This window comes from Sprattus sprattus, assembly GCF_963457725.1.
Source record: "Sprattus sprattus genome assembly, chromosome: 4".
Classification (NCBI taxonomy): domain Eukaryota; kingdom Metazoa; phylum Chordata; class Actinopteri; order Clupeiformes; family Clupeidae; genus Sprattus; species Sprattus sprattus.
In genome coordinates this window covers 7,712,655-7,729,084 of record NC_137923.1, presented here as the reverse complement: position 1 = coordinate 7,729,084, position 16,430 = coordinate 7,712,655, and the positions used below count along the sequence as shown (strand labels likewise).

The window sequence follows — 16,430 nt, the reverse complement described above, 5'->3', positions numbered from 1 at the left end:
ATGACATGTAGTCACATTAAACTACACATGACATGTAGTCATATTTCACAAGTGACTTTCCCTTCAAATAAACATGTCAGACTAAAGCAACCCCAGACATGGAGAGCACAGTTACCAGTAGGAGTTGATAATCTTGCAGAAGGCGAGTTCACAGCACATCTTCAGGTTACTCTGGTGTTCCGGAAGCTCACTGCTGGTGCACCTCCCAGGATCCACCTCACAGTTCTCATCCGATTCGTATAGAGCCCTGATGAACTCCCCTGCAACCAGACAAGCAAACATGAAGAGCCGGCACCAAAACGAGTCGTCTGTGGTTAAACCAATCTATTTGTGGTTATTTTGGACACTGAGGATAATCTGAACTACCCCTTCCAGTGTTAGGTGGCGGAGTTGACTTTCACACAGGCATTGAACGACCATGCTATTTTCCCACTAAAGCATGCTTACCGAGCGCATCGTGCAGATACTTCTGGCCCACTAATTTGAGGTACTCCTCAATCGCTTTGGTAGCCAGTGTGTTTTCCCTGAAAATCAGAACGTCATGGTCCGCACAGCGGTCCACCTCAGACAACACAAGATCCGTGAGGAAGTCCTATTGGAAGGCAAGGAACAAGGGATCAGTCATGACACATTATCATGATATACAGAATACAAATAAAGAGTGGTCATAAGCAGTCTGGATCCAGTATCTGATCCTGTCCTCAAGGGATTTCTCATTTGGAAAACTTCTAGCTATTATCCAAAAGAGTGGACATATAAAACAAACACCCCAAGTCTAGGCTTATCCTGTTTCAGTGGCTGTAAATGTGAGTTTGAGGCTAAAGCCACATGCTGCAGTACCTTTGCTTTTCCTGTACTCTGTAGTATGTGCACCAGCGCGCTGGCCATCTCCTCTTTGTTCTTCACACTGATGACCGGCTCCAGGACCGAGCACAGCATAGTGTAGTTGTTGGTCACAAACTCTGCAAACTCCTTGTACTGCTCCATGGGCAAGATGGTGATGGTCTGGAAACGGGACTTGATGCGGATGGAGGGGCCTCCGCCTTTTGACTTGCTGGTGGTGGGGGTGCTGACCGGGTACCACTTCTCCACGAACTGCCTGCCCATGACGCCCAGCACGGGGATGACGACCAGGCCCACGTAGTTGTTCTTGTCCTTCTTCTTCTTCTTGTCCACGTCGCGGTAGATGTGCACAGTGATGCTCTTGACGGAGGGCAGGCCGGAGAACTCAAAGTGCTCCCCCCAGAACAGGCAGTCGTTGCGGGTCTTGCTGGTGGTGCGGGCGTACAGCACGTCGTCCAGGCACAGCTCGCAGAAGTACTTCTTCTTGGGCGGCAGGTCCTTGGCCTCGATGATCCACAGCCGGAGGACGTTCTCTGACCGCCGACAGTTGTCCTGGTGATAAAAGCAAATTAATTAAACCAACCAGATGGCGCTGCACATAAATCAAAACGGGGTTGACCAAGAAAGTCAACAGTTTTTTGGGGTCTCATTTCTTTTACACTAAACTACAGAACTCGGAGGTAATAAAAATAAGTGTCCCATGTCTTCCAAACAGCTGCTTATTGAACCTTAATGATTAAGACAAGATGGAATTACCTTGTTGGGCTGCACCGTTCTCTTCAGGTTCTCCATCCATTTGTCCCTCTCTGAGGCTGAGGCACAGCTGAAGCACTTGCTCCCACCCGAGTAGGTCACCTGTGGAGATGGGAGTCGGAGCGATTAAAACACCAGCACACTGGCACAACGGAAAATCAATTACACCAGAGCAACTCCCAGGAGGAAAACCCTGTTTCCGTTTCACATGCACAAGGGAATGAGTAAAAAACACATTTGACAGAAATAGGAGGTGTCTTATGTTAAAGTAATGCAGTGTTGGTTCATTCATGGTTAAACAGAGATTGAGTCAGAGTGAATCATCTACCTCGAAGCAGAACTCCTGTCCGAGAATGCTGCTGTGCAGAGGTTTGATGTACACGTCCTCCTCCATGCTGAGGTCTAGGGCCTCCACCGCACTTCCTGGGCTCAGCAGGGACTCATGGGAGTTGGATTCTTTCAGCTTGGGTAGGCCCCGTGACCTGAGAGGAAGTATCAAATATCACGCACACGCACACACACTTTTCCTCTTTCACTCCCTCAACTAAATCAGACATTTAGTCATCCATACTATTTCATCACCGACGTCACACCCGCTGAACAACTCCATCAAAAAAAGACTGCATTTCCTCCAGGAGCCGAGTCTCGCAACAACGATCTCTTATTTGCAGCGAAACACAGCCAGACTGCTGGGTTGCTGGCACTGAATGTCTGACCTGAACTGCCCCCCGAGAGCCCTGGCACTGCCAAGCACTATCATCTGACACGGAGCCACGGGGCGGCAGTGAAGGGAGGAAACAGACACGCTCGCAGAAACACACTAGAACAGCACCCAGCACACACCCACACAGTAAAATTCAATGCAGCCAACACAAGATCTACTTATCTAGCCTTCTTTCACTTTCTGTGGTCTTAGAGCAGCTCCTCAAAAACACCCCGCTGCATGGCACAGGAGTAGAAAAAGGTTGTACCTACGAAAAACAACTACAGATCCACTTGACGGAGTATCCCAAGAGCATATCAGTGGTTCATCCCGCTTTGGTAGTCTGTGCTCCAGCTAGATGACTTTAGCTCTGTTCTCTCTGGCTCACACGCCCGGCCACATATTCAGTCTGCCAAGGTGGAGACGGCGACTCAGTCCACTGCTGCAAGTCTTTACCGACAGGTCTGTTTTGCAAGAAGGCAGACGACAAACAAGTACCTGAGTGAGGTACCTGAGTGAGCCAATGGCTAGCTCCGCTGGGGCCGTTTCCACGGGTGACGGCCCTAAGAGGCGCTCGGGCGGAGGGCGGCAGGGGAAGAGAGGTGTTCACAAACACCTTGCACTCTTCTACCAGAGCCACTGCATCAAAAACACATCAGCAGCAGCAGCAGCAGCAGCAGCAGCAGCAGCAGGGATAGCCCATCCAACAATACATAAGCTGCAGCCTCCAAAAACATGCAGAAAATAGAGCTACTGAAGTACAAAAACATGTCTGATACTAGGTGGGGTAGAGGGAAAGTAGAAAACAGGCTGAAAGATGTGGGCCTATTACTAATGCATACAACTATCATGCTCCTCAGAACAGACACAGACACCCCCCCCCACACACACACACACACACACAGTCACTCACTCAAGAAAACTCCTGAGAGAGGGTCGCATGCTCTGAAATCTATTGTCTGCACTCGGATGTGGAATGGAACACACTCCTCAATCACTTCATTTTAACTGTACAAAATGAAAGTCAGTAACACACTTGCTCTAGAGACTAAATAGGCTTGCAAGAAAGGGATGAACTTTAGGCCTGAATCCTATATTCTAGTCCAGCTGCTTATTTTTGGCAGAGGAGGCCTGTTAGGTTGCTCACATGCATAGCGCAAGCTCCTTACAGCGATGCAGCAAGCATAGCTAAAGGCTCGGTGTACCCAATTGATCAAATAAGAGAGAAGGAGACCTCCAACCACAGCAAATTAGATACACTGCATGACTGCAACAGCTTTCTGCCAATGGAGTCTTAGTAACCTGAGCATTAAGACTACAGGACTCTGTAGTCAGCAGCAGACGTGACACTGTTTGCCAAAGCCCATTACTTACACAACCTGCAGACAGAGAGATTGGGATAGAGAGAAATGGAGAGAGAGAGAGAGAGAGAGAGAGACAGACAGACAGTCAGACAGAGAAGGCGATCACCAGCTCCCTCCCTGGAGATTTCAGCTGCCCATTCTGCACTCAGACCTGCCCTTTAGAAAGTAATACGGCGCTCTGAGCAGATTCACAAAGACCCCGCACACACACCGGCTCCCGCACCTTCTTCACGTTCAATCCGAGGGCTCCCTCTGGGCCTGCATCAGACATCTTTCCAAATCACTTTCATTGAGAAGTAATTGAGAGGCCGGGGCCGCTGAGATGCGAGGCGCCTCAGAGTGTCTGGGCCTTCTGCGGAGACGCAGACAATCGATGGCCAGTTTACAACAGTGCCAGGCACAGGAGCTCGGCAAACCGGAGAGAGAGCCGAGGCAGACAGCTCTACCCAGGGAGACGGGAGGAAGAGGCCATAATACAATCAGCCCCCCCTCCTAACCATATTACACGCAGTACGAGCGGCGCATGGACAGGGACGACGAGCAACTGAAATATGTCTCATTGACACGCTGTCCAAGGCGGCACACAAATCAAGCACAAGCTTTGAATGTGGAACTACACTGCAGACAGCTGTGCAGGTTTATATTAGCGGATAATGAAACTCTGGGAAGGCGTAGACCAATGCCGTTGGGTGGAGTGAGTGGGTGGGTGGGTGGGTGGCACTGAGGAGTTAATTGCTGAGAGAGGCGCTGCATCCTCAAGCGTAAACAAACCTTGAGGGAGGGATGAAACCCGTACAACAGGAGGAGCGTCCCTGCGATGAGACTACACGGGGGACATTGGTGAACATGTCCCCCTCCCCGTGGGGATGAGTATGTCTGGCCACCCAGGCTGATGGGCCCGCATGGGCTTCGGAGGCCACCGTCTGGGAGGAAGAGTGGCCCACATCCTCCTCCTCATCATCATCAACTAACATAGCAACAGCACCAAAGTATTCAACATGCATTTCTTTTGGGACTCACGAGTCATGTCTTTCATGCGGGGTGAAAACTGAATGCAGTCAAATTATGTAAAGAGTTCAAAGATTAGTGAGACAACACAGCATTGAAAAGACCAGATGGAATAGCCTACTCCACACACACACACACACACACACACACACACACAGACACAGACACAGACACAGACACAGACACAGACACAGACACACAGACACAGACACACAGACACAGACACAGACACACACACACACACACACACACAGACACACACACACAGACACACACACACACAGACACACACACACACAGGCACCATACTTTATTCCCATACATCAGCAGAGGACATATGTGCCCAGATAATCTTCTGGTGCTGGCTGTGTCAGAGCCTGCTGAATTACATAACACTAGATTAAGGGCCTGAGTGGGTACGGATCTGCCTTCTCAGGCCAATGATTAAAACATGGAACAAACTCACTCACACAGAGAAAGAGAGAGAGAGAGAGAGAGAGAGAGAGAGAGAGAGAGAGAGAGAGAGAGAGAGAGGGTACTCGTTTATCTAATGATGCATGGAGCACGCCAGCATCGCCACAAACCCATTTCACAGGCTGACTGTAAACAGCATACTGGGTTCAGACCTAACGGGAAAGGCAGCGCTATAACCCTCTGGAGTGGTTTAGACCCCTGACCAGAGCTGCGGACATGGGATGCTGAGAGGGAATAACACAAATAAATAGTCCTGCTAAAAGCCACAGGAAACAGTGCTAATGCCACCTCCTGAGGGGGTTGAGTCTCTCAGACCCTGACTAGCCAAAGCCTGCACATCAAGCTGGAAACCAGACCACTCTACAGGGAGAGGCAGAGGAAGAGGAAGAAGCTAACGGTGTGGTAACGGTACTTTCACTCTGACACTGACAATGCAGCAGACAAGAGAACACATGCCGACATGCGTGCAAAGTCTGGATGAAATAAACCCGACAATTTGCACTGCTTCATATGCTTGTCTAATGCAATAGTTCACACACATTATCAATCAGCCAGGATCTCAATTTCACCAAAATTAAGTTCAGCTTTTCGGAATTAAAAAAATGGGACCAGTAATCCATTTGGCTGGATCAGCCGTCTCGGCTGAATGAAATGAAAGCTTGGAGCAAGAGATAGAGCTGGAGCTTACCTGAAGAGCAGAGTTCTGGACAGGTGCGTATTCCTGGCCCTCCTGAGGAGCGAGGAGGTGGCCATGTTTTTTTACGAGTGCGGAGAACTGAGCCAGGGAGAGGTCATGACAGAGCAACTAAAAAGCAAGTGAGGGAGCGAACAAGCGAACGAATGACAGGGGAGGGGAGGGGAGGGTCACTCAAACAGAGCATCAGCTCTGCCCCAGCATCATCACTGGAGTCAGCTCAGCCTCCCTCTGTACCCTGCACACAGTGGCACTCTTACCAGCATCACACACACACACACACACACACACACACACACACACACACACACACGTGCGCTAGCAAGCAGGCTTTTTCTGTCTCGGTCACATACACACAGGCACAGAAGGGGACAAAACACTGATTGCACATACACGCGCAGTGACAGATGTCCACCAAAGCTGGTGTTCAGTGTTCTCACGGTCATATCCTCATCACAATCACAATCATCATGAGTAACCCCAGACCGAGCAGGCAGCCTCCGCGACCGCACGTGGTTGGCTGTGCCGTCGTAGCACCGCATCCCATTCCCAACCCAGGAACGCAATGGCACAAGAGTCCAGCGCAAGAACACAATGCCATTACACCCACCCACTCACCCATAATCACAAACAAACACATTATAAAACAAGACCCAGATGTTTGTACACACAGCCACGGCCACAAACAGCACAAACTCTCATCAAGGAATGAGTGGAGATGTACTTATTTGGGGGGGGGGGGGGGTGGGGGGGGGGTGGACTGGGCAGGCGTGGGGGGGGGGGATGCAGGCAGGCTGCCAATCCTGGGGTTGTACACCAGTAACTACAGCTCCAGCCATTAGTGTCTGAGGCGTCAGGAGTGGCTGGAGAAATTATGGCAAAGCCAGAAAATACAAGCCAAAAAAAGAGAAAAGAGAGAAAGGGATTACAGCGGCCTCAGCCCTGCGTGCAAGATAACAATCCCTAATACTTCCTCTCAAACCACGTAGCCTTTCACTGCGTGGCAACAAAGCCCAGCTGGCTTACAGTAAGGCTATTATCTGGCCCACTCCAAATTAATCCGCCAGTTGCCGGAAGACTGACTCCCAATAGCATCCTTGGATCTACTGATGGATGACTTGAGAATGGTCTTAGGTTGAAATTCACTCCCCAAAAATCGAGGAGTGCTTTCCTCGGAAATCACATAAGCAGTGAACACCTCACTGTGGCAGTCATCCACTTTTGACAACAAAATGTAGCACTTTCCACAAGGGGGCGATCAAGAGTCGATCATCAACACGGACGAGACCAAACCGCAAACCAGCCATTCCAAACAGACATAACGAAACCATTTGAGCCAATCCTACCAACAAACCAATGTCGGCCACCACTGCCAATCTCATTAAAATAACACATGTAGTCACATTTTTACTTAATTTTCTATTTTTTTTTAGGTTAGGTTCCAGTATACCTTGGGAATGGGGCAACAGAAACAGATGCATACTGGTATGCAGAGAGGGGTCAGCTGTGAAGTCATACCTGTCGTTGTCTGTGGGCCTCAGGGAGGGGAGTCTGAAGCTGGTGTTCCGGTCCAGTTTGGTCTGGCTCTTGGTCCGCTTGATGGATCCTTTGAGGCGTTTGCTGAAGAAGCCCTGGAAGAGGCGAGACAGCATAGCGACAATGATAATCAGGCGGCTAAAACATTAACAAGACAAGCCTGACCGGGGACCCGGAGTCCTCGGACTCAAGCACTAGGCGTGCGTCACACGTCGAGGCGGTGTCTCGCCAGAGAGGAGCGGTCCACCTGACCGTGAAAAATAATCAATGAATATGAACATGAATCAGCAGTTTTGCTTCGGGTTTCCTCAGATGGCCCCATCGTTCACATATTTACCACAGACACGATACAGTGTTTCAACCCAGACATATCCAGAGGTAGTTTGACTGGAGAAGGACAGCTTTGGGAGAGTAAAATCAATTAGTGCCTCGGCCAAAGCCTGCTAACCCTCACCCCCCTCAGACAGGTTTCAAACTAACACGATCAGCATGGCTCCTGAGTCAGAGGAGAGACTTATTCACCGGCTCAGCGCTCCACTCCATTCACCAGACGCATTACTCATCACTCACTCTCACACACACACACACACACACACACACACACACACACACACACACACACACACACACACACACACACACACACACACACACACACACACACACACAAACACACACATACACACAAGTGTGAGAGCCTGGCCTTGCTTCAGCGGTGGGAATTAGAGTGAACAGAGATTCAGAGCATGTCCAAACCCACCCCTCTCCTCTCCTCTGGTCTTCACTTCACTTCTGTAGCTAAGCCCTCGACTCGGAACGCACTTAGCTCTCATTACGGTGCTGTTTGCTGTGGTCGATTTACATCTCGCTCCAAGCTTCGAGGTAAAAGGCTAAGATAACACAGGAGACATTAATGACGGGGGCAGAACTACTGCGGAGTATATCAGGTTTTTTTTTTTTTAAGTCATGCCATAAAAGATGGGAGTTAAGAAATCGGTCGAGGCTAAGTGCATTTTCAGCTCCAATATAGTGATGGTTTTGCACTAGATCAGGCCAGCCTGGCCAAAACATTCATTAGGTTCCACAGAAGCACTATATTTCATAAAGTGCAACACTTCATCAGGTCATAATATCCCCCTTTAAAATGACTCGTAACTTCCTAACAGCTTTACAGCAGGAAGATTAAAAGGGCTGGAGGTTGAGTGGAGAGGCAGGGAGATGGAGGTATTCAACTGTCTATGATGGAGAGAGAGAGAGAGAGAGAAGGGGTGAGAGAGAGGTAGATGGAGGTATTCAACTGTCTATGATAGAGAGATGGAGAGGTAGAGAGAGAGAGAGAGAGAGAGAGAGAGAGAAGGGGGGAGAGAGAGGTGTCTCAGCAAGAGCTGACTGTGAGGAGAGGACGAGATATGCAGATGACATTTAGACAGGAGAATTTAACAGAGCAAGAAAGGCAGGCAGGCAGACAAACAGACAGCGAGACAGAGAGAGAGAGGGGAGCAGAAACAGTGAAGGACAGAAAAAGCAGGGTATGAGAGAATACCACAGAGAGAGGTACAGATCAGCACAGGAAGTGTCTGTCAGCTCTTTGTCCTCTTTTCTCAGTCACCTTGCCATTATGGCTGAGAAGAATCTGAATCAGCCCACGCATATGTGTGTGTGTGTGTGTGTGTTTGTGTGAGAGCGAGGGAGCAGTGAGCACACACACACACACACACACACACACACACACACACACACACACACACACACACACACACACTACTTTAAAAGTCTTGTTTTCAACTAGCAGGAAGAGAAAAACAGCGGCTGAAGCCTCTGCCCTCGGTATCCTCATTACCCCCCCTGAGGGGGCTGGTGCGCTCCCTGAGCTTGTGGTGTCAGCACGAACGGATGGCAGCACCACCACGACTCTGACGGAGGCCAGGCCAGTCACCGAGGCACTGGGAGCGGACCGCACATCACGCTCTGCCCCCTGGCAGCCGTCGCTAAGTTACGCACTGACACCGGGACGTGGTGAGAGACGAGAGACAGCACAGCGGTTAACCGCGCGCGCATGTAAAAAAAAAAAAAAAAGAAAAGACTGACAGCATGACACTGAGAACAACATGACTCCTTGGCTGAACACAGATATTAGAGTCAAATGCCAACCATTTTGCAATGACAAACACTCTTGATTCGACAACTTTAAAACTTACCTTTCCCAAAAAGCAGGAGATATAAATACCAGCGGTGGCCTAGTTCTCGAGTCTGACAAAAATATCATCAAAAGAATTACTCTGCATTTCTCGCTCCTCTGAGGCCGGTGTGCAACTCCCACAGCGTCCCTCATTACAGGCAGCTGATTATTAGGGAGCATACAGATACAACACCACTGCAGTCAAAGCAAAACTCAAAAAAGCGAAAGTGACAAAAATCCATCTTCGGATGACAGCAAGAATAAATCAAATGTTTTTTGGGTCATTTGCTGACTCCTGCCTCTGTCATGCCGGTATTTAAAATAATTCTACCGACAGGTGTGGCAGGAGAAGTTGTAGTTTGACAGAAAACCCACCAAGAGTTAGAGTTAGGGCCAAAGGAATAAGTCAAGTATGGTGTATCTGCATGATGTATGCTTATATAACATTTGACATTAGGTTAACACATCTAAATGTCAGAGGATATTTAGGGTCCTTGTTACATTTGTAAAGAATGGCATCATTTGACTCACTGGCACTTTGAAGGGGGAGGAGGGTCCATCCATGGAGATGTTCTTCTCGGAGCTGCCGAGGCCGGAGATGCTCCTGCGCCGGGGCGAGCGCTCCGCTGACACCTCTACATGAGAGAGAGAGAGAGAGAGAGAAAACACCAGATGCTTGTGTTACGGAAGTCAGGCAAAGAGAGAGAACAATGCAGGGAAGAAGCAGCAGAAGGCTGTGCGTCCTAGGAGTGGGTGTGTGTGTACGTGCGTATGTGTTTGTGTGCGTGTATGTGGTTAGATAAATAAATAAATGAATGAATGAATAAAGACTTTGTCACATGAGCTTGCGAGCGAACCCCTTGTCCAAGGCAGGGGCACACAGAGAGGGAAGCGGCTGTCCGCTGCCAATTAGAACAGACACTGAGTCTCACACACACAAACACCAGACACCGCCGGTCAGGAACCGGTAATCACTACAAGCCCTGTGGGGCTGGGCTGACGAATGGGGCTGAGAGCGAGGGCTCTGGCCATCTGAGGGGACATACATCTTGAGGGTCCTGTAAAGTCAAAGCCACTCCCTTTAAATCTCAGGCTGTTATGATGATGAGTTCTGGCAGGTCACTCACTATAGAGGCCCAGAAGAGTCGCCTTAAGTGACTGGTATTGCACAGTTCGAGATTTAACGGACACTCAAAATCAAGTAGCAGTCACTTCACGTGCATTTTTCTAACTGCTCTCCGAGGTCAAACTGTTGTCGTCCTGTTGACCAGCATATTCTGGCCGAGTTATCCATCACAGTATAAAGTGTGTCAAGGACATTGCAGGGTTGCGAGTTCCACCCCTGTGATCCGGAATCCTAAGGGGTTTACAGTCCTTGCAAAGCTACCATCCAGCCATACTGAAATCCAGCACCAGATAAGTCCCTCCTTGCAGGAACTAGATGATAGATTTCACTCTCCTTCTACTGCAAAAAATAACCCCTTTGTCTGCAGCCTGGATGGCCATGTGGTGTCAGCTTGCGGGGGTTAAGTTTTCCTCAGGCAAACAGGCCCCTGGATGCCTGGACAATGGAGTATCAGCTCTCCCGGCTGGAGAGCAGCCCGGGCAGGTCAGGTGGGATGGGATGGGGGGGGCGGTTCCTGATGCTGGTTGGTCCCAGCCTCAGCCCTGCTCCTCCTGCTGCTGGGCCCAGGGTGAAGGGAACACAGAGGCCAGACCCACATCGCTCCCATCCACACTGCGCTCTTCAACCTCTGATATCTGGATCGCATAGGGGAGGGGGGTGGGCAACTGATCTGAGCCTAAATTTAGCCTTTTTTTCTCCTGCTCCCTTTCTCTCTAGACAGCCTAAGTGTTGAGCTGCATACTAGACTCCTCTGACAATAGCAGTGGTATCTGCAGAGCGTATTTAACACCAGATACAGACAGCAGAGGGGAAATTGAAGTGGACAGTAATAAAAGCACATGGAAAGGATTGTTGCACACCCACACATCATGGAGCGATGTCCAACTTTCTGTCAGGATTCTCCCCACTCCCGCTACCCCCCACCCTGAGTAATTCATCGGTGGGGGCTTTAAAAAACCGAACCGAGAGAGAGGAGAGAGAAAGAAATAAAGAGAGAGAGAGAGAGAGAGAGAGAGAGAGAGAGAGAGAGAGAGAGAGAGAGAGTGTGCGTCTGTCAGCACTATCACAAAGGCTACTTTGCAAAAAAGTGCTACATCAAGTTCCCCCCCCCCAGACAGTCTGCCAGTTCTGGCGCCCCACAGCGCACCGTGGATTACGGTCTTTGCAGAGCTTTTCCTGTGCGTTTTTTAAAGGGAGGGTTTGTTTCAAACGGGCACATTCGCATTCTGTACATCATCCTCCGTCCTGAACAAAACCCACCAGTGCTGCAGTAATTACAGCCAGGGCTAAGCAGGTCCTGTCCTTGCAGTGCCTATGAAATGTGAGTGCCCATCACTATTGCAGATCAGACAAAAGTATCAGAAAACAATCCACCCCCCCTCCCACCCCACACACACACACACACACACACACACAATTAAAACAGAAAGAAACAGGAGCAAGCTTACAGCAGTTGATCTCCCCCAAGTTCAAACATAATGGCTTTTTAATGACGCCTGCGCATAACATCGGAAACAGGCATGGCTAACCCAGTTAATGTAACAGAACCCACCTAATGAAAAGGAAAGAGAGAGCGGGATGGAGTGAGAAGAGTGAGAGAGAAAGAGACGAGAGAGGAAGCAGTACCTCTATCACAGCTGTTACCCATCACCTGCTGGAGATCGGCTCAGGGTCAGCATCCCATTGGTTGGACATTGACCATCATCCTCGTCCAATGAGGTGAGGTGAGCGCGTAACCTCTCTAGGTGTCCATCAGTCAGCTAAGCGTCCCATCAAACTAATGAAGCGCACTCGCCTCACTCGCGCCGGCTTGGCCCCAGATCTCTGGCATATCCCAGCTCTTTTCCTCCCTGCTACTTCTCCATACCTTCCTCTGGCTAGCGCTTTACAGTCTCCCTCCACCACGGTCCCATTCCCTCCCTCCTAGTGTCTCACTCACCCTCTCCTCTCCGTCTCTCTTTCTCTCCCGTTCTGTGCCACTCTCTTTCTCGGCAGCAATCCTAACCTTCACTCTCATAAGCCTCTCCCCCTCTCGGTCTTTTGGCAAGCCAGCTGAAGAGATTTTACCGCATTTATTCAATCAATCGCTGTAACCTCACTCCTCTGTTCCTCTCAGCAGAACTGCAAGCACTTCCTTCGCTCCCTCTCTCCTGCTCTCTTTTTCTCCCCCCCCTGCAATCCCTCGCTCTCTGTCTCTCTCTCTCTTCTCTCTCTCTCTCTCCTCTCCCTCCTGGTGCATCTGCCTGTGTCTGCGTGCTGCAGCCTCACACATAGGAGCCACAGTGCGAATGTTAGGACAAATTAAGAGGCACGCGTCGCTTAAAGGCTCATTTTTTTAAAAAGTTTTCTTTTTTTCCTCAACGCTTCATGTAGGACACAACTCTGGGGGCTTTCCTCATTACTCCAGGGTTGTGTGCGTGTGTGTATTGCATGTGTGTCTACGAATGTGTGGTATCCTGTGTGTGCGTGCATGTGTCTTAAAGAGAAAGCAGACAAGACATTAGCCAGTGTCAGCCCGTATGGTGCATAGAGCATGCTGGCCATGCGTGACCTCTGCGAGGATACACATTCTATACTATTCAGCACATTCCCCAGTCCACCGCCACAAATCACCACCCGGCGCCACAAGAGCAGGTTACAGCCCCACATTTGCTTATTGTTATAAAACACAGAGACAAACAGCACAGTGAGTCATCGGGAGCCAACGACAGGCAGCTGGATGAAATCAGTCTCCTCTGTCCTAAAAATACGCCTTTGTGATCGATGAAAGGCTGAAATCTGCACATCACTGCATCGCTTGCCAAACTATATGACCCAATGACAACACAGGTCCTTTCTCATGGTCAAGCTGTGTGCGGTTTGGGGTGTTTCACCGACCTTCTCGCAGGAATTGTCATAACGGACTTGTTTGTTTGACCTGTACAGTCGTAAGCCCATGGCTAGACTTCAACAGCAGCCTTAAAGAGGTTGCACTGGAACAGTAGGCTTTAGTAGGTCACCCCCCCTACATGAAATAATGGTGTTGCACTCAGCGAGAAAGGTGACCACCCCCAAAAAGCTGCAGCAGGGCACAGCCACAGATGAATTAATAACATCTGAATTATAGCCTTTTGTGTGTGTGTGTGTGTGTGTGTGTGTGTGTGTGTGTGTGCGTTTCTTTCTCCCCTTTCCCTGAAGGAGTCATGTCGTCCATCTCAGTACTGGCGTCTCTCTCGGTCTCTCGGTCCTGCCCTTGAGAGTGCGAAGGTCAGTAAGTCTCTCTGCCTGTCCCTGATTCCTGCTTCTAGTCATCAGGCTGTCTGTCTACGTCTGCCCCATTGCAGTAGACAGTGTCCGTCCTTGCTGGCTTACGCGCACGCACACACACACTTACGCGCACACACATACACACTGACACAGCTGGCTTTGAAAATCCACTTAAGGCATTGATTGGATGCAGGCCTTCCTGAGATCAATATCTTGTTAGAGATAGCGGAGGGGTTAAAATGGGTGAGGACAGTCAGCGATGGCAGAGATGGGTCTGGGCTGTGATTGGAGATGATGGCTAAATGGGCCCCTCCCACAGAATCTCTTGGTCTCCTGCACTGGCTCTCATTGGCTGTGCAAATGACAATTTAAACAGCGTTTCATCTGCACGCTGCTGAGCGCACACCGCTCCTCCACACATCTTGACTTCTGTGGGATAGCGTCTGGATTTTAAGAGTGAGGGGGATGGATTGATGGATGGATGGATGGATGGACAGCTTAATGAGAGAGAAAAGGTGTGTGTGTGTGTGTGTGTGTGTGTGTGTGTGTGTGAGGTTGTGCTTAACATGGTGGAAAGATATCTCACACCATGCAGAAACGCTGCAATTTGCTGTGTTCCCATGTGTCTGCATTTTCTCCATTGGGAAATGTTTCTGAAGCCTGAACCTGTGCTAGAGATGTAGCTCCTGCAGGACACACCTGGGTGATACATGAAAGAGAGAAAAACAAAACAAAACAAAACAAACCTTCAAGAAGCATGTATTGTATGTACAAGTAGCCTATGTATTTATCCTGCACTAGATCTGAGACCCGTGGACAGCTTCCCTCCAGCTCTCACTCTCTCTCTGATGTGCTGATGTGCATCCTCCTCTCTCTCTCTTCCTGCCACTCTCATCCCTCTTTCTAATGACGCTGATGATATCCGACACCAAACATGGATGCCTGGCATCAATTATTCATACCCAGCAGTACACTGGGGTAGTATTGAACTTCAGCCCAACTCAGAGGTCTGGACTAGCACGGTCAACATTGTCTTTTACCTTCTTCTCTCTGCCTCTATTGATCTTTAGCACTTTAAGAAAAGGAAGGAGAGAAAAAAACCAGAGTATGGGGCAATGCTGTGTACACAAGTCTACAATGTGACCTTTGCCTGAAATTCTCCTTTGTGTGACTGACTGAGCATAAATAGCCAGGGGCCCGTCTGCTCATAAAGGTATAACTAACCAAAGCAACTCAACGAGGCTTATCTCTCTTATCCATACCGCACTTTGGTTTGTTTTCGTGATTCAAGAAATAGGCAAAAGCGCCTCTATCTTGTAGACATGGGTGCCTCAACCTGGTTGACCGCTGAAATCCACTAAACTAGAGTTGGTGTGGGCACAGACACAGACACAGAACAGAGCTGTGACTGGAAAAGATGATAAATGGTTAAGGCATTTTTAAGCATATCAGACAAAGAGAGAAGAAAGTATTGCAATTGCAATCAATTTCTTTGTCTCATTTTAAGCAGACAACCACGTTGTGTTGTGACTACAGAAAAATGAACAGAATGTATTTGGTGTAATAGGTTACGCACTGTAATTACTTGCGCTTGTATTGGAATGCTATGATGTCACTAAACACGAGGTCACACACACACACACAAACATTGTTGCTCCGTTTCCGTTGATCGCAAGCCAACAGTGCCACACCTGTCTGCATACATAGGGCCAATGCGAGGTCAAACTACATCAAGAGCAACAACCTGTGGCTCAAGGTATCCAAACACCTTACACAAGGAGGTGACATTCTCATGACGTTCATGGTTGGGATCACTGATAACTTGTTTGTCAGACGTTACTCATCAGGCGATGGTGAAATGGCATTACAGACAACTATCCTCTTCAGAAAAAAACAACTTCATAAAACTTCTGGAAAGAGCTAAAGACCATCTACTAATAAGTCAGTGTGCATGCAATTACACTGTAATCAGCAGCTATGATGGGAATTCAAGAGAAACCCACGTGTCATATGCCTGCCTATACCTCCTATAACATCACTGCTTCACATCAACCTGTTCTGTTGAGAAATTCCCCTTCAATGGCAAACCTGCATATACTAGATACAAACTATTTTCTATTTGAGTCTGAACAAAATTCCCAGGAACTGACAATTCAGTTCCATATCTGGCTACTGTCAACACAACCCCCACATGGAAATACTCACATGCATTCTATTGGTCTCAAGTGAGGTTTGTTTTGACTTCAAGTTGCCTGACAAAAACTTTCAATAAATGAATATTACAGTGTCAGATACACTCAGTTCAGACACAGGGTTGGGAGTACCTAGTTACATGTAACAGAGTTACTTAATTTAAATACAAGATAAATCAAATGTTATCATTAACAGTTACATGGTAACTAGTAATCTGTGACCTGTATTCACATATGGATTATGTCAATGCGATGCAATTGAGGCTATTTCTTTTATGCTAATAATTCATTTGAATCTCCTTTTAAGCACAC

The 16,430-nt window shown here is 48.7% G+C and overlaps 1 protein-coding gene across 2 annotated transcripts in view; it reads right to left on the bottom strand.

The window, feature by feature from the left end:
• Window positions 1–16,430, bottom strand: part of rasal2 (RAS protein activator like 2) — a 51,341-nt gene that overhangs the window by 7,665 nt on the left and 27,246 nt on the right. For both annotated transcript variants that reach the window (XM_080837675.1, XM_080837676.1), the window contains exons 4-10: window positions 10,086–10,189; window positions 7,358–7,470; window positions 1,925–2,078; window positions 1,600–1,698; window positions 841–1,395; window positions 448–592; window positions 116–260 (exon numbers count right to left, since the gene is read on the bottom strand). In XM_080837675.1, the coding sequence (XP_080693801.1) occupies window positions 116–260; window positions 448–592; window positions 841–1,395; window positions 1,600–1,698; window positions 1,925–2,078; window positions 7,358–7,470; window positions 10,086–10,189 (1,315 nt within the window). The remainder of the gene's footprint in view (window positions 1–115; window positions 261–447; window positions 593–840; window positions 1,396–1,599; window positions 1,699–1,924; window positions 2,079–7,357; window positions 7,471–10,085; window positions 10,190–16,430) is intronic.